The sequence below is a fragment of the Xenopus laevis genome, chromosome 2L (assembly GCF_017654675.1).
Source record: "Xenopus laevis strain J_2021 chromosome 2L, Xenopus_laevis_v10.1, whole genome shotgun sequence".
NCBI lineage: Eukaryota > Metazoa > Chordata > Amphibia > Anura > Pipidae > Xenopus > Xenopus laevis.
The window spans coordinates 158,583,365-158,604,286 of NC_054373.1; the positions used below are offsets into that span (position 1 = coordinate 158,583,365).

The 20,922-nt window shown below is 34.8% G+C and overlaps 1 protein-coding gene across 2 annotated transcripts in view; it reads right to left on the reverse strand.

The window, feature by feature from the left end:
* atp7b.L (ATPase, Cu++ transporting, beta polypeptide L homeolog) overlaps nucleotides 1-20,922 on the reverse strand; it is an 82,723-nt gene that overhangs the window by 26,944 nt on the left and 34,857 nt on the right. For both annotated transcript variants that reach the window (XM_018247610.2, XM_041582614.1), the window contains 7 exons: nucleotides 16,245-17,415; nucleotides 14,368-14,610; nucleotides 13,212-13,375; nucleotides 6,923-7,084; nucleotides 5,458-5,534; nucleotides 2,192-2,366; nucleotides 619-852 (listed from right to left, as the gene is read on the reverse strand). In XM_018247610.2, coding sequence (XP_018103099.1) covers nucleotides 619-852; nucleotides 2,192-2,366; nucleotides 5,458-5,534; nucleotides 6,923-7,084; nucleotides 13,212-13,375; nucleotides 14,368-14,610; nucleotides 16,245-17,415 — 2,226 coding nt within the window. The remainder of the gene's footprint in view (nucleotides 1-618; nucleotides 853-2,191; nucleotides 2,367-5,457; nucleotides 5,535-6,922; nucleotides 7,085-13,211; nucleotides 13,376-14,367; nucleotides 14,611-16,244; nucleotides 17,416-20,922) is intronic.

Here is a 20,922-nt window from a genome sequence, read left to right on the forward strand (position 1 = left end):
ATCTTCTAAGTGGGAATAAGTTATATAGAGCTTGTTATACAGACATACAACAAGGTTTTCTTTCTTTCCTTTTTAATTATAAACTGTTAAAAAATCCTTGTATGCCTGAAAAGTCTGGGAATTAATTTAAGTAAGAGGAGTTAGTGGTTCTCCAATTTCCTAATCTAAATGTGAGGCAGGGCCAGAGAGCTGTTTTGGCATGTCTCTCCAAGCACATGTTTACACTGTGATGATATACGGGTCATTGTATTTCACTATTAATCTGTTGTTGTGAAAATGCAAATAAAACTAACTGCATCGTCACATCACCTAGTCACCAGCATCCTAGGACAAATAAAACAGAAGAAACAGGAACTCTGAGAATGATCCAAGAGAGAAATAAATGCACAATGAGAAAAATATGTTGCTGACTATAATAAGCAGGCTCAAAAAGACAATTGCATAAGATCACGTAGAGATTAACAAATACGATACGATATTAGTGAATACTGCTGTCTTCTTATATAGGAGAACCACTAGCAACCCATTTATTAGTAAGGTTCTAGGCAAGATTAGATGAGATATAAGCAATAAAAGCGATCAGACAAAAGATACGGGAGCTTTGCTGCTGAGACCTACCTTTGCAATATGCTCCAGCCATCTTCCCAGGGCAATAAACATAAACAGCATGGGAGGGGTATCAAAAAAAGTCTCAGGGCTCTTATCGGCCTTCTCCCCCATGGCCACTGCCAGGATAACCACAGAGTAAATGTAGGCAATAGTGGTGGCCAGGACAATCAGCACATCCATATTAGTTGCCTTGTGCTTCAGAGATTTATAAGCTTGAACATAAAAATACCGGCCTCCAAGGGTCTGTAGGGAACAAGCACATCATTAAAATCATGGAAGATGTACTCTGTGTCCTCCAGGATACAAAAAAAAACACCATGAAGAATGTTTAGGTGTAAGAATCGTTATATTCTTTAAAGAGGTTGTTCATCTTCCAAACACTTTTTTTTTTCATTTCAGCTGTTTTCAGGTTGTTCTTCAGAAATAAAGACTTTTTTTTAAATTGCTTTCTGATTTTTATTTGTTTTCCAAAATTGAAGTTCAAAGTTGAATGTTTGTGTCTCTGGGGTTTCAGTCTGGCAGCTCAGTGATCCAGGTGCAGATTCTGAACTGTTACCATTTGCTCCATTAGTTGATTTCTCAGCAGCAACTGTGGAATATTAGCAACTAGTTATAACAGCTGCCTTTAAAGGAGAACTATTGCGAAAATGAAAACGTAATATTAGCTTCAGCATACTGAAATAAGAAACTTTCTAAATCCAATCAATTAAAAATTCTTTACAGTTTCTGAACTAATCAAGTTTATCTTCACTATTCCTCTCTCAGCATCTTTTTCTCCTTATTCTGTCTTTCAGGAGTTAGGTGTCAGATGAACGACCCAATATATCTTATAGGGGGCTCCCTTTGCCTAGAAGATGTATTAGAGTTCACTCTATTAAAATCACCAGAAATCCTGTCTCTCTACATGCAGAATTTGTGCAAAAGGCAGTTATTTTGTTAGATTTTGTTTGTACTGGAATCAGTTATTTGAATAAGCTCTAATTCATCTGCTAGGAAAGTGAGCCTCCTTTAAGATATATTGGATCATTTACTGTATCTGACACCCAACTGCTGTATGAAGACAGAATGAAGAGAAACAGATGCTGAGAGAGGGATAGTGAAAATAAACTGAACTTTCAGAAACAATGCAGATTTTTTAATTGATTGTATTTAGAAATTTTCTTACTTCAGTATGAGGAAGCTTATATTAAATTTTCATTTTCAAGATAGTTCCCCTTTAATGAAACTCAGGGATTCAGCTCAGCAGGGACAAAGATAAGAAATGTATCAATTTAGAACAGTTTACAGAGTCAGTGACCTCACTCCCAGAGCTGCTTCAGAACGACATAAGAAGGTGAAAAATTACACTTCAATATTAGAAAAACAGTCACAAATAGAAAATAGAAAGTCATTGAAAAAAGTTTGTATTTTTGATGAACAATCTCAAAACAACTGAACTGAAAAAAAAGTGTTGAAAGGTGAACAACCTCTTTAAGGGAATCAGTCTGGTAAGTAAAATGCCAGGAGTGAGTTCTACATTAACCATCACAGCCAAAGACATTTACCAGCAGAGAAGTCGGGAAAAGTAATAATGTACACCTACCTGAACAAAGGTACAGAGAATGAAGAAGACAAGATTTATTATTGACAGGCCAGGGATAATATTTCTGTCAAGCACCATGGTACTGTGATGGTCTTTGTTAGCAGCAAACATGTAAATCATGAGGATTATAACAGGGATCCCAAATAGAAGACTGAAAAGGAAGGAATTTCTCCACCTTTAGAAATCAAGATTTAAGAATGATTAGTTTCATTCAAATATACAGTATATTTCCCACAGATATAATAATAATATGAATTGAGGCACGCAACATGCATGTAACATTGCCTTTATGGCTTACAGATTAGAGTCCAAGGAGTTTAGGGGGCAGATTTATCATGGGAAGTGAAATTAGAATTTTTGAATGTCGAATTTGAATTTTCACGTTTTTATATGGCCAAAACTATGAAATTCGACTAAGGAATTGTTAAATTCAATTTGAGTTTTTATAAAAATTCAGATTAGATTTTCGAGATTTATCATACACTGGCCCTTTAAGAACTCAAATTCAACTATTCGCCACCTTAAACCTGCTGAATTGCTATTTTAGCCTATGGAAGACGTCCCGGGATCAATTTGGAGTGGTTTGCAGCTTTCCTGACATTCAAGTTTTTTTTCGGAGCGCTCATGGGTGTTTATGTAAGTTTTAAATAACTCCCATGAACTTGAAATTCGACCCTTGATAAATCTGACCCTACATGTCCAACCTGTGTCAGCATGGGTTTCCCTTGGTTTTCCTCCCATTGTTTAAAAATATACAGGCAAGTAAACTGACTCCTGATGAAGTTCACCCTAATCTGTGTGTAGGGATCTAAGATTTTAAGATCCAGTATATAGTATTATGATAAATTACCATAAGCATGAATGTACAGAATAAAATGGAATTGTGCTAATGATGACACTGTGTTCTTTTACTGATGCTACCATATTGTTAAGTAGCTTGTCTACACGACCAGTACACCAATCCAGGACCAATTCATAATGGAACCATCAGATATTCATGTGCTTCCATCATGCAACCCTGGTCCTGTGTTTTTAAACTTTAATACTTTAAAATGTAAATGTAAATATTTATCAGAAAGGTCTATATAAATACATCAGTAAACACTGAGAAAATGTTGTTCTGAGTTCTCTGTCAAAAAAAACACAACATTTCTTTCCTTCTATTATGTACACATCTGTTATCAGACTTAGATCTCCAGGGCACAGGCTTGAGCATGCTCAATTGCTCCTATCTCCCTCCTCCCCCTTCCCTGCTGTAATCTGAGCCCAGAGCTATGAGTCAGCAGGGAGAGGCTCAGGCAGGAAGTGATGTCACAAGCTAATATGGCAGCTACTATCCTAAACAAACAGAGAGAGCTTCTAGAGCTGTTTACTCAGGTATAGTAAAGCATTCTACAGAATAAATATAGCGTTCTAGCTTGCACTGTTGTGGCTAATCAATTGGCAATAAATTGCCTTGGTAGCTTTTCTTCTCCTTTAAAGGAGAAGGAAAGCTACGGAGGCATTTTATTGCCAATAGATTAGCTGCAATAGTGCAAGCTAGAATGCTATTTTTATTCTGTAGAATGTTTTACCATACCATAGTAAAAAGCTCTAGAAACTCTTTTTTTGTTTAGGATAGGAGCTGTAGTATTAACGTGGGGTGACATCACTTCCTGCCTGAGTCTCTCCCTGCTCTGGGCTCAGATTGCAGTAGAGAAGCGAGGGGGAGGGGAAGAGGAGCAAACTGAGCATGCTCTTGCCCAGGGCAATGAGGTTTAAGCTGAAGGCAGGAAGTCTGATACAGAAGCCCATGTGTACACAATAGAAGGAAAGAAATACTGTATTTCTTTTGACAGGGGACTCAGAGCAGCACCACTTTGGGGGTTTACTGGTATATTTAGATGGACCTTTCTGATAAGGCTTACTTCGTTTTAACCTTTCCTTCTCCTTTAAATTCCAGTTTTAGTATGCCAAATATTCAATATTAAATTTTTTGTTTGTAAGAAATTATCCAAGATAATCATTAATCTACACTGACCAAAAAACATTTGTCCAGTGTTCATACGGGCTTGTGTATTGATGTCAACTTCATTTAGCTGTGTGGGAAAGACAACTGCCTAGGGTTATAGTACCATTGTTTGTTTGACCTATTACATTCAAATTTCTTTTTCTTCTCAAATTAAATTATATCTCTAAGAATTTGAATTTAAGAATCAAAGAATTAGTTTTTTTTTTATTTCTCTAAAACGCTAAAAATTAAGATTAAAATAAGATTTATAAAGTGTAAAAACCACAAAAAAACTCAAATACTCAACTCAATGCAAAACTCCAAGTAAACGCAGTCGAGGTCCCCTATAGGTGAATGGGAGCTACGCTGATCCTATTGGAAATTTTTTTAGCCATTCAGACTTTTAGAGTTTTTCAGATTTTTTTTTCATTAGTAATTTTCTGAAAAACTAATATTTTTAGAGGTTTTTCACATTGTTCAACTTTTCATGTTTGGATCTTTTGATAAATTACCTGGCATTCTTGGTTTTATATAAAATTCATTTATTTGTGATTTTAAAAACCTCTAATAGCACCAAAATGATGTTGGGGGAGTTATTGAATGCCAAAAACGCCAATATTTTTTAGGATTTATTATACGCCAAGGATGGAAAAAGTGAGAATCGGAAAATTCAGCATCTCAGACCTGCCGAGGTTGTACAGTATATAAGTTAGAAGTCCCAAAGATATCCTGATCTGCGCTGGTTTTCATGCAAAAATCTGAAGATTTAGTGGTTTAAGTGCAAAATTTTGAAAAAATCTGTCTTTTCAGGCAGAAAATAAGCAAAATTCCTACTATTCAAATTTTCAGACGATTTTCATTATTTTTTCTAGTTTTTCCCCGAAGTGAAAATGTATTGATAAATAACGGGAAATAACCTGTGCTGATTGGGAGGAGTATATTTAAAAAAATAATGGGATGAATTCGGACTTTGATAAATAACCCCTTTGGTATATAAATATAAAATTGCATCAGGAAAGCACTCAGAATATGAGTATAACCATTTCATCAAAGAAGTACTCAGAATATGTGGACATCCAAATTTTACACAAAGGTGCTAATAGTTTGGAAATACATTAGATACCTGTAGAATTACGTATTTCTGCCATCTATATCTTTTTGGGAACACAATCTGGTTACAATTCTGTCGGCATCTGATTATTGTAAGAAATGTCACCAATATGATCTTGGCCTGGGGTAAATGAATTAATGACTGGATATTATCCCAGTTACTTACTGTTTTATTTCCTCCTTATGGTCTAGATTATGAGCTGTTGGGTCTCTTTTGGCTAAAGAAGCTTGAAAGCCAATTCCCTGTCAGTGAAAAACAAATATAAATAAAACGATCCTTTTATAAATGTAGAATGCCTTTTATTGTTTGACTAGTGCACAGTGAACTACCATATCAGTAAAACTGCTGCAAACATTGGCTCTGTTCCCCTTAGGCCATTGGCAGACCGTACTATTTGATTTTGACATTTATAAAGTAAATTTGAAAGTTTCTATAGAAACCACTACAAAACCAAGGGACTAACCAGTCCTTTGTGCCATTCAATTTTTTTTTTTAAAGCCTATAATAAAAATGGTTAACAGACCAGACAGATTATATATAATCATACTTATGAAAGTACGGTACTGCAAAACATTTTGGGATGACAGTGTACTGTTCTGAGTAGAGATGCACCAAATCCAGGATTCAGTTCAGGATTCGGCCTTTTTCAGCAGGATTCGGCCGAACCAAATCCGAATCCTAATTTGCATATGCAAATTAGGGGCGGGGAGGGAAATCGCGTGACTTTGTCATAAAACAAGGAAGTAAAAAATGTTTTCCCCTTCCCACACGTAATTTGCATATGCAAATTAAGATTCGTGGCTGGGTTCGGCCGTTCATGGTTCGGCCGAATCCTAAATAGTGGATTCGGTGCATCCCTAGTTTTGAGGGCCAGTAGCACAAAGAGACGATCTGCTCTGTAGTTTAAATAAATGCTACAGTTTATAGAACAAAATGAAACACATGATAGAGCCAGAAGATTGAATATAACTGGATTCTTCCTGATGCATTAATACTTTACTCTGTGCCAGATCACTTTCATATATGTTTAACAATGTGGCTGTTCTGCAATGATGGCAACCAGCATACCTGTGCCATACTCATTTGTACAGGGACACGGCTTTTGTGGCTGGGAACACACTGTTACAAAGACAAGGGTTTACGTAGCTCCTCTTTAGTACAAAGTAGTTTTAATTTTTAACAAATGACACAATCAATCATCTGAAATGAATGGGGTTTAAATAGGGATTAACCTGTGCCCTTCGAGAATAAGCTCCTGCCTATTTTCTTCATATAGTGGCTGTAGTTAATCTGATCACAAGAGAGTGAAACATGCCAGAATTGCAGGATTTTTAGTTGAAAATGTGGGGGAGGGGGCTTCCCATGGGAGTAATTTTACAAGGCACTATTTTTTAAGGCACAAGGAAAAAGATGGAGGCTTTGAATTAATTTCACCCCTGGTTCCACCTACCAGTCGAGAAAGAGTGATAATCACTATATGCTGATTTCTTAATATATTTGTAAGTTAAAGAAATGTTTGCTTAAAATGCTGTAGTGATTGAAGCAAAAACTAGGGGAAAGTGTAACAACATCATTCTATACAGTATATGTTCACTATCCAGCATTGAAATCATCAGACTCGATGCAGTACCTGAATAACTTGAATTATATCTCGTGGACCAACAGTCTCTGGATCAAACTTGACCTGGGCTTTGCACGTAGCTAGAGCAACTGATGCTTCCAAAATGCCGGGGGTTCTCATTAGCCTGGATTCAATGTTGTGAACACAAGAAGCACAGGTCATTCCTGTAATCTAAAATAAAATAAATAACCAAAAGATTCAGTTAATTCTGTCAAAATAATAAATCCCAAAACCAGAAATATACAAGGGAACCCCTGAACGCAGAAATATGACAAGGGAGGATGCAAAGTGACAAACTCTTTAACAGTGAATTAGCTTATAGGAACAGTAACACTAAGGGGCAAATTCATCAAGGGTCGAATATCGAGGGTTAATTAACCCTCGATATTCGACTGGGGAATGAAAATCCTTCGACTTTGAATATCGAAGTCGAAGGATTTTGCGCAAATACTTCGATCAAAGGAATAATCGTTTAAATTCGAAGGATTTTAATCCAACAATCTAAGGATTATCCTTTGACCAAAAAAAGTTAGCCAAGCCTATGGGGACCTTCCCCAAAGGCTAACATTGGGTTCGGTAGCATTTAGGTGGCGAACTAGGGGGTCGAAGTTTTTTCTTAAAGAGACAGTACTTTGACTATCGAATGGTCGAATAGTCGAAGTCGTAGTTGAAGGTCGAAGTAGCCAATTCGATGGTCGCAGTAGCCAAAAAAACACTTCGAAATTCGAAGTTTTTTAACTTCGAATCCTTCACTCGAAGTTAATGAATTGGCCCCCAAAAGTGTTTTAAAGGAATGAAAATATAATTTACTGTTACCCTGCACTGGTAAAACAGGTGTGTTTGCTTCAAAATGACAACTATAGCTTATATAAACAAGCTGCTGTGTAGCCATTAGGGCAGCCATCGAAGCACGGGACACACGGTAGATAACAGATAAAATCTGAAGAATCACTTTGTATACTACAGAGCTTATCTGTTATCACTTGTGTATCCTGTGCCTTTTCTCCTTTTGCAGCTTTGAATGGCTGCCCCCATAGCTACACAGCAATTTGTTTATATAAACTATAGTAGAGTTTCTGAAGCATCACTGTAGAGCAGTAGTTAGTCTCATCAAATTCGGCGCTGTCCCAGGACACGAAAAGCAGACTACAGCTTCGGTGCAAAAAGGTAGGCTTTATTTCAACACACACTTGGTCAGGGTGTACAGCGGTGGGTGTGCAGGGCTGTTAGACTTACGCGTTTCTTGCCGGATCTCCCGGCACTTCCTCAGAGTCATTAGACATCACATGACTCTCAACTTAAATAGTTAAAGTGTTAGAAGTACAGGTGCATTTGAATTATCAAAGTGATTAACATCCATGTCTAAAAAACGTTAGTATAGAAAGTGCATATTGCTTTTATGTGTTTATAAAATATATCTTAAAACAAACTGCAATTTGAATATAGAACATGTGATCTTGTGTTAATATTATAATATATATATATATAATTAAATAAATGTGACATAAAGGAATGTGACAAAAAAAGGTTTTTTTTGGGAACAATTATTTTTTAAATTATTATTAGGTGAATAAACAAATATTGAAATATTATGAAGCATCCAAATTATTCCTATTCCCTTATTTAGATCACAATATTATAGTAAAACATATGTTTATTGTTATAATTTAAAAACATTTCAACATGATGTTAAAAACAAATATATTTCCTTCGAGGGGTGTATATGTTACTATGTTGTATAAAGTTACACGACATTGTATACATTCATGTGTCTATTTAATCTGATTGTTTAGTGTAACTTATATCAGCAAAAGGAAACATTCGTAACTTCTTAGCTGTTGTTTAATACTTAGAGTCTTTAATAGAGCAAGGAATTTATATCTGAAGATCTATTATATATTTTATTTTTTATTCTTTTATTTTGATTATATTTTAATAAACATCATTTTGTATATATCTAGTTGTATTTTTTTATATAGATTCATTATCATTTTCATTTTTCTATATTGTTTTTGTATCTTCTATATATGTCGGCCAAGTAAAGATTAAAAATAGGTAATCATTGATTATCATACAGGAGGTTGTTAGTTCATTTTTTATTATTATTTCCCAATGATTTTTTATGATTTCTTATGGTTTATTACATACTGTTTAATACTGTAAATTAAACAAAATATATTGAAATGTTATCAATATTAGGCTATTTTAGACCATTGATATTCTCACATAAAAGGAATTGATTATAGTCAATATTTTGAGTAATTAATAATGCAAGTTTATCATAGTATATAGGGAATATAAGTGAGTCTTATATAATAATATTTAGTAAGAATAAGTCACAGAATAATTCCCTTATAGTGATGATAGAGTAAGGATCTGGCATTAATAACTATCTTATGAAATGTTTTATATCACTCTCTTTATTAAGTCCTTTTGGTTTGGCAGTATTCAAAGTTAATATCCAATAAAACTCCCTCTTTGTTAATTTTCCTTCTATATCACCTTTTCTCTTACCCAGTTTTATAGATTCAATCACTTGAAAGCTTACATATTGTTCTAACGCTTGATGTTTATCTATTATGTGCTCAGCTATTGCAGATGAGACGTCCCTCCTATTTATGCAGGCCAGATGTTCCAAGATGCGGTCTTTAAGTCTCCTAGTAGTTTTACCTACGTATTGTAGTCCACATTTGCATGTTGCTAGGTATATGACATTTATAGTTTTACAATTCGCATACATCCTATTTTTATAGTATTTTTGTGTATATGTACTTTGAAATTGATCAGATTTATTGATAAAGCGGCAGCACTTGCATATATTCGCTCCACATTTGTAGGTGCCCAGGACTTTCATCCAATTGCTATTATCCGCATTATTAATATCTGGTAACATACTCGGTGCCACTTTATCTCTCAGATTAGGGCTACGTCTGTATACTATTTGAGGTCTCTTAAGGTCCATACTAGATAAAATGGGATCCCCATATAGTATAGACCAATGCTTGTGAATTATTCTTTGTATTTGTTTTGCCTCAGTACTGTATGTAGTTATAAATCTCACCCTTGGATCTTTTTGATTATGTCTATGGTAGGTAAAACTACTAGGAGACTTAAAGACCGCATCTTGGAACATCTGGCCTGCATAAATAGGAGGGACGTCTCATCTGCAATAGCTGAGCACATAATAGATAAACATCAAGCGTTAGAACAATATGTAAGCTTTCAAGTGATTGAATCTATAAAACAGGGTAAGAGAAAAGGTGATATAGAAGGAAAATTAACAAAGAGGGAGTTTTATTGGATATTAACTTTGAATACTGCCAAACCAAAAGGACTTAATAAAGAGAGTGATATAAAACATTTCATAAGATAGTTATTAATGCCAGATCCTTACTCTATCATCACTATAAGGGAATTATTCTGTGACTTATTCTTACTAAATATTATTATATAAGACTCACTTATATTCCCTATATACTATGATAAACTTGCATTATTAATTACTCAAAATATTGACTATAATCAATTCCTTTTATGTGAGAATATCAATGGTCTAAAATAGCCTAATATTGATAACATTTCAATATATTTTGTTTAATTTACAGTATTAAACAGTATGTAATAAACCATAAGAAATCATAAAAAATCATTGGGAAATAATAATAAAAAATGAACTAACAACCTCCTGTATGATAATCAATGATTACCTATTTTTAATCTTTACTTGGCCGACATATATAGAAGATACAAAAACAATATAGAAAAATGAAAATGATAATGAATCTATAAAAAAATACAACTAGATATATACAAAATGATGTTTATTAAAATATAATCAAAATAAAAGAATAAAAAATAAAATATATAATAGATCTTCAGATATAAATTCCTTGCTCTATTAAAGACTCTAAGTATTAAACAACAGCTAAGAAGTTACGAATGTTTCCTTTTGCTGATATAAGTTACACTAAACAATCAGATTAAATAGACACATGAATGTATACAATGTCGTGTAACTTTATACAACATAGTAACATATACACCCCTCGAAGGAAATATATTTGTTTTTAACATCATGTTGAAATGTTTTTAAATTATAACAATAAACATATGTTTTACTATAATATTGTGATCTAAATAAGGGAATAGGAATAATTTGGATGCTTCATAATATTTCAATATTTGTTTATTCACCTAATAATAATTTAAAAAATAATTGTTCCCAAAAAAAACCTTTTTTTGTCACATTCCTTTATGTCACATTTATTTAATTATATATATATATATTATAATATTAACACAAGATCACATGTTCTATATTCAAATTGCAGTTTGTTTTAAGATATATTTTATAAACACATAAAAGCAATATGCACTTTCTATACTAACGTTTTTTAGACATGGATGTTAACAACTTTGATAATTCAAATGCACCTGTACTTCTAACACTTTAACTATTTAAGTTGAGAGTCATGTGATGTCTAATGACTCTGAGGAAGTGCCGGGAGATCCGGCAAGAAACGCGTAAGTCTAACAGCCCTGCACACCCACCGCTGTACACCCTGACCAAGTGTGTGTTGAAATAAAGCCTACCTTTTTGCACCGAAGCTGTAGTCTGCTTTTCGTGTCCTGGGACAGCGCCGAATTTGATGAGACTAACTACTGCTCTACATTGAATGCCGGCGGGAAGTAGCCGGCGTCTCACACGGGCCGCGACCAGGAAGACACAGCGATACTGGGTGAGCTCCGATGTTTATCGCATCATTTTTCATATTATTTTCTGAAGCATCACATCTGTTTTACCAGTGCATTAAGACAGTACATTATATTTCCATTACTTTAAAGGAATTGTTCAGTGTAAAAATACAAACTGGGTAAATAGATAGGCTGTGCAAAATAAAAAATGTTTCTAATATAGTTAGGAAAAATGTAATGTATAAAGGCTGGAGTGACTGGATGTCTAACATAATAACCAGAACACTGCTTCCTATTCCTGTACCATTTATTGCTGGAGTCTTTTGAACTGCTTATGCCACTGTATTCTATATTACTGGGGCCTCTCTATCCAAAAATGCTGGGGTGACTGTGTCATAAAAAAAGGCCACAATCACATACCTATGATAATGTGTTGTAGACACAATACACCTCATGATTTTACATATGCCCATAAGTCTCTGGCATAAGCACCTGGACCAGCTCTAGAACTGATATTTTGTCTCACTTAATTAAACATTTTGGGTATTTGTCTTAAATATATTTTTTGTAATATTTGTTATGCCCAGACTATGCATGTATGTTCCAATGTGGGTGACAAATATAAAATATCAGACTACAGGTCTAATAGCAACAAATCAGCATGGGAGCATTAACTGGTCAGCTGTTTAACAGCAAACATCTGATTGGTTCCTATGGATTACTAGACATAGGCAAACGTTAAGCCTTTTATTACATTACCCCATTGTACTTTACAGTATAAAGTATATAAGTATAAAATACAGTATAAAGTATAAAGTAAAATATTAGGGATGCATCGAATCCACTATTTTGGATTCAGCCGAACCCTCGAATCCTTCGAGAAAGATTTGGCCAAATACCGAATCAAATCCTAATTTGCATATGCAAATTAGGGGTGGGAAAGAAAAAAATGTTTTACTTCCTTGTTTTGTGACAAAAAGTCATGTGATTCCGAATCCTGCTGGAAATGGCCGAATCCCAAACCGAATCCCAAACCGAATACCTCTATGAAATATATAAATTCCCAAACACTGATGTAATAATATATAATTATTACCCCCATATGTAATACAGGTATAGGACCCGTTATCCGGAAACCCATTATCCAGAAAACTCCAAATTACAGAAAGACAAAATTATGTCTCCCATAGACTCCATTTTATCCAAATAATCCAAATTTTTAATTGTACTTGATCCAAATTAAGATATAATTAATCCTTATTGGAAGCAAAACCAGCCTATTGGATTTATTTAATGTTTACATGATTATTAAGTAGACTTTAAGGTATGAAGCTCCAAATCCAGAAAACCCCAGGGTCCCGAGCATTCTGGATAACAGGTCCCATACCTGTAAAATGCTCAGGTGCAGTAGCTTGTACCAGCCAATATGATGTTTGCTTACAAACAAGTGACCTGATTATATTGGTTATTGTAAGTGATTAGACGTGTAGAAACTTTGCCTCTATTAAAACATAACCCCATTTTTTTTCTGTATTAAAACAAAAGCAGTTAGACACAGGGATAAAGCATTATAATTAGGTAGTCAATGGATAGGCTGACTCACAATTAACTCCACATTGCCATCGGTAGCTGTGTAATCTTCCATTACGGATGCCCCGAATCCTAGATCTTCAACTAGTTGTGCTATTTCCAGTGGCTGAATTCTGTCTGGGTGGTACTTGACCTCTGCCTTACCAGACATCAGTGCTACAAGCACGGACACAATTCCTACAAACACAATTACTGGTAAGTCCCAAATTAAAAAATATCCAATAAGGCTGCCCAAAGCTTCCTTTTTATAACCACTAATAATGTTAATAATCATTAAAAACACGGTCGATTTCCACTGTGTATGCACTGCTCAAATTTATAATTTTTTTAAAAAAAAATTTAAATAATGTAATTGCTAATATTCACAGCATTATTTGTCTGTTGCCCCTTTCATACCTAGCAAGGTACACTGGTTAACTGATACAGAACTTTAACGCATTAAAGGGCAAGTCAACCCCAAAATAAAAATGTGCCTAAAAAAAGAAAACATAATTCTAAGCAACTTTCCAATATGCATTTATTAAAAATCTGTGGTTTTACAGTTATTTATAAAAAAAAACAATTACTATTGAAAGCAGCATTTGCTTAACTCCCGGTTGTTACTTTTTAAACAATGTTACAAAAGTCTTAGTTCCCCAGCAAAGATAGGTCTGTTAATCAGCTGCCTTGTCTTACATTTTATCAACACCGAAAGGGACAAGCACTGGCTTTCAATAGCAATACATATAAAAACAACCCAAAAAAAATTTTTTTTTTTGCTTAGTAAAAGAAAATGTAATTCTAAATAACTTTGCAATATACGTTTATTAAACATTTTCTTTCGCAATATACATTTATTACAAAAGATGTATATTTCTATGGTTTTAAGTTATTTGTATATGTATTGCTTATTGCAAGCAGTGTTTGTTCTGGATAACAGGCCCCACTTCTCTATAACATTTCATCAATTATTTTTAATCTAAGAAATTTGAAGGTGCTATTTTATTCATGCCACATACCACATTCAGTAGTAAAATAAAGGTTTTAGTTTAACAAAAACTTAAGGCCATAGGTGGGATAGTTGTTATAATTGTAACAATAATGTGCGCTGTGTTTTTCGCCCCAGCCCTCCACCAATAAATTAAAAAGCTTTGCCAGCACACCCAAAAGCACCAGAGAGTCTTGCTTACCATCTCTCTTTTTTAGGTTCCTCTCAATGTTAGAAACACATGATGCACACGTCATTCCTGTGATCTGCAAGAAACTTTTCTCAGGAGCTGTATCATATTTATCATTATTAAAGTCCGGGTGAGATTTTTTGGGTAGAACATCCAATATGTAATTTTGGCTGCCATCAATTTTCTTTGTGGTGGTTTGCTTGTTGTCCTCTTCCTGGGAGTTATACTGACTACGGCTTGTAGACAGTGAGTTATCTGCACAATACAAACACCTTTATAACAGTGTGTGGCTTAATGAGCAAATTTATTTAGGTCACAAAGTTATGGTGCTAGCACTTCTGGAGCCACCATCCATTTAAATTAAAGGGGAACTATCGCAAAAATGAAAATTCAATATAAGCTTCAGCATACTGAAATAAGCATCTGTTTCTCTTCATTCTGTCCTTATTCAGGAGTTGGGCATCAGATGAATGATCCAATATATCTTATAGGGGGCTCCTTTTGCCTAGAAAGCTATATTAGAACTCACTCTATTATAATCACCAGATATCATGCCTCTCTACAGGCTGGATTTGTGCAAAAGGCAGTTATTTTGTTTGTACTGGAATCAGTTATTTGAGTGAGCTCTAATGCATCTGCTAGGAAAGGAAGCTCCCCCCCCATAAGATATACCGGTATCGGATCTAACTGTCAATCTGACATCCAACTGCTGCATGAAGACAAAATAAAGAGAAACAGATGCTGAGAGAGGGATAGTGAACATAAAGCTGATTATTTCAGAAACAATGCAGAATATTTAATTTATTGTATTTAGAAATTTTTTTATTTCAGTATGATGAAGCTTATATAAAATTTTTATTTTCGCGACTGTTCCCCTTTAAGAAGAAACGTTTTCCTAACTAACCATTACACAAATAAACTTTACAGCAGTTACATTTGATCATGGTGATCAGTAGAAACTCTAAAATAGTTTATATAACAAAGTTGTTGTGTAGCCATGGGGGCAGCCATTCAAAGCTGATAAAAGAAGAAAAGGCACAGGATACACAGTAGATAACAGATAAGCTCTATAGTATACAATGGGATTCTTCTGCAGTTATCTGTTATCTACTGTGTATCCTGTGTTTGAATGGCTGCCCCCATGGCTACACAGCAGCTTGTTTATATAAACTATAGTAGTACTTATATGTTATCTACTGTGTATCCTGTGCTTGAATGGCTGCCCCCATGGCTACACACCAGCTTGTTTATATAAACTATAGTAGTACTTATCTGTTATCTACTGTGTATCCTGTGCTTGAATGGCTGCCCTATGGCTACACAGCCGCTTGTTTATATAAACTATAGTAGTATTTCTAAAGCAAACACCCTAGTTTTACCAGTGCAGGGCAAGAGTACATTATATTGTCATTCATTTAAAACACTTTCATTCCGTGTTAAAACACATTGAGTGTTACTATTCTTTTTGATTCAGATCCAAAATGTAACAAGCTTCATGTATGCATGGTGCCCGCTTCAAATGTGAAAAGCAAATATTGCAGAAAAAATGGATTTTACTCAATGAAGGAAATTACATCCCCTGCTGTAAATTACAACAATATTAAAAATCATGACTCTATATAGGCATGAGGCATCAGGCTGAGAGCTTTTATATAAGTCATGGAACTTCAAGGTGATGTAATGTCCTTATACTTTAAAGTATGGTGTACATTATTTCTTCACAAAATTCAGTGATTCATGTGAAATAAATGACATTATTCAGTACTGTTTTTTAAGTATATCCTTTACAGGTTAGTCATGGCATTTGTGTATTGTAGAAATGAAAAAAACAGTGGCTAAAATGATGACATGGTTGGAAGTAAAAAAAAAACAAGGCAATGAACACATACCAGATTCAAGAGTGGAGTGAAATCCCATATCTTCTATGGCTGATCGTAACTCCTCTGCATTTGTTTCACGTGGATTGTAGAAGATGTTCCCATTCCCTTCATCTAAAGAAACAGATATATGCAGTACGCCCTTCCTTTGTGAAATCATGTTTTCAATTGATGATACGCAAGATCCACAGGTCATTCCCCCAATACTAATTAAGGCCATGTTTCCACCTATGCTCTGGTCTGTGTGAGAAGAATAAATACTGTCTCTTGTTAATGATTGGCTCTTTTCTACCACCACTGGAAGCGTTACTTTAAAGTTCCCTGGAGGAAGATTTTCAATGCTTTCTTTTAAGGATAAGAGTGAGGTAGACCCTTGATAAAGGCACACAACGGCATTTTTGTTCTCGAGTGAGACTTTGATGCTTCGAATGCCGGCAAGGCCAGATACATATCCTTCAATGTTGTGCACACAAGACTTACAGTGCATGCCGTCTATCCCTAAAGTCACAGTTTCAGTGGGGCTACCCCCTAAATTGTTTTCAGTAGAGCTGCTCTGCAAGCGTCCTACGTCAATTGTCCCAAGCTTTGTTGGATCTGGCTTGTTTTTAATAGAAGCTTCGAATCCCATGTCTTCTATGTATTTCCTCAGGTCTTCTGGTTGGATGATGTCTGACTTATAAGTGATGATTGCTTCTTGACTGCTAAGGGACACTTTGATCTTCTGCACACCCTGAATTTTGCCTATTTTGCCTTCAATTGTGTTGACACAAGACTGGCACGTCATGCCTTCTACTCTAATTTTTATCACATCGTCGCCATAATAAGTCGATTTTAGAGATGATGTAATCCCCATCTCCTCTGATAAACTTGCATCAAAACCCATGTCTTCAATCTCTTCACAAATTTGATGTGGCGTTATTTCTAACTGTAAATAGTTGACAACAGCATTATTCTGTTCCAGGCATACATTTATGCTTACTATCCCTAATATTTTAGAGATCCTTCCTTCAATTGACTGCACACAGGACTGGCAAGTCATGCCTTCAATTGCCACCACTACTGAGCCCACATCATCAGGCAAAGAGGGCAGGTCATCTGGGCTTCCTTCATAGCCCCTGTTGTCAAAAGCGAGACTGGGTTTCTTTGCTTGTTTCCAGGCAGATACTGGAAAGTCGTAAAAGGTCTAAGGAGAAATAGAAAATATTCACGTGACTTATAATAAGGCAAAAAACAAAAATAAGAGATCGCTCAAGCTCACCGCTCATTCCTCCTTTTGCCAGGTGCTCAGTCTCCAGTGTCCCCACTGTATCCAATAACAAGACTCTACGTAGACTGCACTTCTGGACAAAAGTTTAATGTAGCAGGTTGCTGGATGAAGACCTAACGTGTTTTGGGATCAAATCCCTTAATCATACTGTTGAGTCTTGTTATAATAAGGTACTTGTATCTAGTACCTGATCACGTTATCCATTTCAGGCAGAATTTGAACATGACACGTTTTTTTTATCCAAAATGTTTTGTATTATTAAATTATTTATTATTAAATCTAAAAGTAATAAAACATTCAGACAACATTTATAATTGTATATATGACCTCACCCTTGCTTCTTTCATATGCTTAAATTTGTTGGCTGAGCTTAAAATACACCAGCATGGGATTGGCATTTATTTAATGTTACAGAACAACAAATACATTTACAGTGAAATAAGAGTCAGTCAAACTTTTATGACTGAAACGATCCACCACTAATGCAATATTTGCACACATGTTGCTTCATCGACTGCAGTCCAAAATCTCCTCCCAGCTCAGATATCCTTCACTCCTTTTTTTCTTATTGAGATAGGGCATGGAATTAGTGTCTTCTTGGCCAGAAAATATGCAGAAAATGTGTTGTTTCAATGCAGCTGGGGAAAGTGAGTAAAAATGGGCTGTAGAGAACGTAGGTGGGGAAGGAGAAAATGTTCTTCCTTAGCCAGGAACTCACTGCCGAGCTGCTGTACTTCAAAGTATTTGGATACACCAAGTTGATTCTGCACAGCCAATCAGAAGTCCACATTTTCCATATATTTTCTGTCCCAAACGGGCATTTATTTCATGTATTCATGGTATTTAATTGAATCACACAACTTCAAAACAATTAGCATGGCAGTAGAATCAGGCTTTTATTTATTTAATGCTTTGAAGTCATAATTTTCCCTGTTATTAGTAGTCAATTTAAATTTTAAGGGGTTGTTCATTTTTAAATTAACTTTTAGTATGATGCAGAGGGTGCTATTCTGAGACGACTTGCAATTGATTTTCATTTTTTATTATTTGTGGTTTTTGAGCTATTTCGCATTTTATTCAGCAGATCTGCAGATTGCAATTTTCACATTACCCTAGCGACCATGTACTGAATTGAAATTGGAAATAAATTGGGAGGGCCTAAATAGAAAGATCACTAATGTAGCCTTAATGAGCATTTGTTTTTTAGATGGGTTCAGTGACCCCCATCTGGAAAGAGTCAGAAGAAGAAGGCAAATAATTAAAAAAATTTAAAAAAATATATAATGAAGAGCAAAAAAGTGTGTTAGAATTCTATAACATATATAGGGGCAGATTTATCAAGGGTCAAATTTAGAATAATTTAAAACTCCCATAAACTCGAAATTTGACTAATCGAAATTCATAAAAAAAATATCAGATTTTCAAAACTCAGGTGAATAGGATCGATCCGAAAACTCAAATCGAATTTGAATCTAATTCAATTCGCGTTTCAAAAACTCAATTCGAGTTTTTTCTCTGAAAATGTTAGGAAGGCTGCAAACAACTCCAAATTGATGCCAGGACATCTTCCGTTGACTAAAACAGCAATCTGGCAGGTTTTAGGTGGCGAATAGTCGAATTTAAATTCTTAAAGGGCCAGTGTATGATAAATCTTGAAAATTGAATTCAATTTTTTTTTTAAAAAACTCAAATCAAATTTTAATAATTCCCATGTCGAATTTGACAGTTTTGGCCATAACAAAAACTTGAAAATTCTAATTTGAATTTTCACTTTGACCCATGATAAATCCACCCTTAAAAGTTAACTTAAAGGTGAAACACCCCTTTAAGAATGTGAAAGTCTGAGTTAAGTAAACCTGTGGTGTAAACCAGAGAGGCAGTGTTTGTTGGGCTATACCTTGCCAGCTGAAATAAGCTTTGTAGCAGGCAGCCATAATTAGAAGTGCTTCAAGCCTTTATATATATGCTGTTTCTTTGGTGATTCTTTCTGCAGCATCCATTTTTTTATTATCATATTCCATCTAGCAAATTTTAATCATGTTAATGAGATCCATAAGAACCATTACAACAAGTATCCCCAACTTTTTGTTACATGTGAGCCACATTCAAATGTTGGAGAGCAACATGCAAAAAGTTCCTGAGGGTGTCAGTTATGGACTGTGATTGACTATTGGTAGCCCAATGTGGACTGGCAGCCTACAGGTGGTTTTGTTTGGCAGTGCCCCTGGTTTTTATGCAATTAAAACTTGCCTCCAAGCAAGGAATTCAAAAATAATCACCTGCTTTGAGGCCACTTGGAGCAACATCCAATTGGTCTGAGACCAACATGTTGGGGATCACTACATTAGAACAATATTTTAATGCCATTCCATTCTACTGCCATACATTAGTTCAACCTGTCCCTTTTCTAGAGCCTATTACTTAGTAATAGAAGTAGGGGATCTATTACTGGAATGCTGAGATTCTATAGTATTTTTATGTTTAACATGAATTTATGTTAGCTTAGTTTAAATTATTACAAAGGAAAGGCAGATAAGTTAAAAATGTCAATCTGTGTGTTTAAACATAACACTGTAATAATAGGTATTGTTATTTCTTTGTAACTTCCAGATTATACGGTAGATCCCTACCTGTAGTAAATCTTAAACGACATTACTTAAACTGTATTGGTGTATAAATGAGTCTGTCTGTAGGCCCCTGAAATCTGTTGCGTGGTTTATTCCTCTTGGATTCTGCAATCAATTTACATACTGTTCCCATTCATTCTCACCACAGCTACAGTTTGTATTGTCACTAAATAACCCAGTCTATTATGTACATGAATAGCCTTTTCTCTTTCATCTAATCAACACTCTGTGTTCCCATATTAAACCCCAGCTAACATGTATTTACAATATTCTGAGTACTATCAGACTGTCTGTAGTTTTCTATTTAATAATATTTTCAATTTAGTGTATACATGGGAAATTGTATACATATTTTGAAGAAAATAAATATGGAAAATCTACATTCTTTAAAGATTATTTAAATGGAGAATATTAGTATTCACCTATCTCCCTTGACATAAACATATCATTGCATTTAAAGGTCCTGAAAATTGATGGTGCAGTTCAAGGATAATATTTCAATCAAAATGATAACACCGAACGTTTGGAATGAATGTAATACAAAAGAACTTTCATATTGTGAAATCCCAGAGACAATTAAAAGTCTTGTTATATCCTGTTGTAGAACATTTTATATATACTTTTCTATTTGCATTGTATTTGCCTTTCATTCCTCATCATAAGGGTGGAGAAAATTTCCCTTCAAGAGATGGAATTCATTAAGCTACTGTGTTGGAATAGGACAAATTGCTTCCAAAGTCCTTTGTCTAACGTGAATTTAAGCATTTTTAAAGTCATTTTGGGACTTGAACTGGGC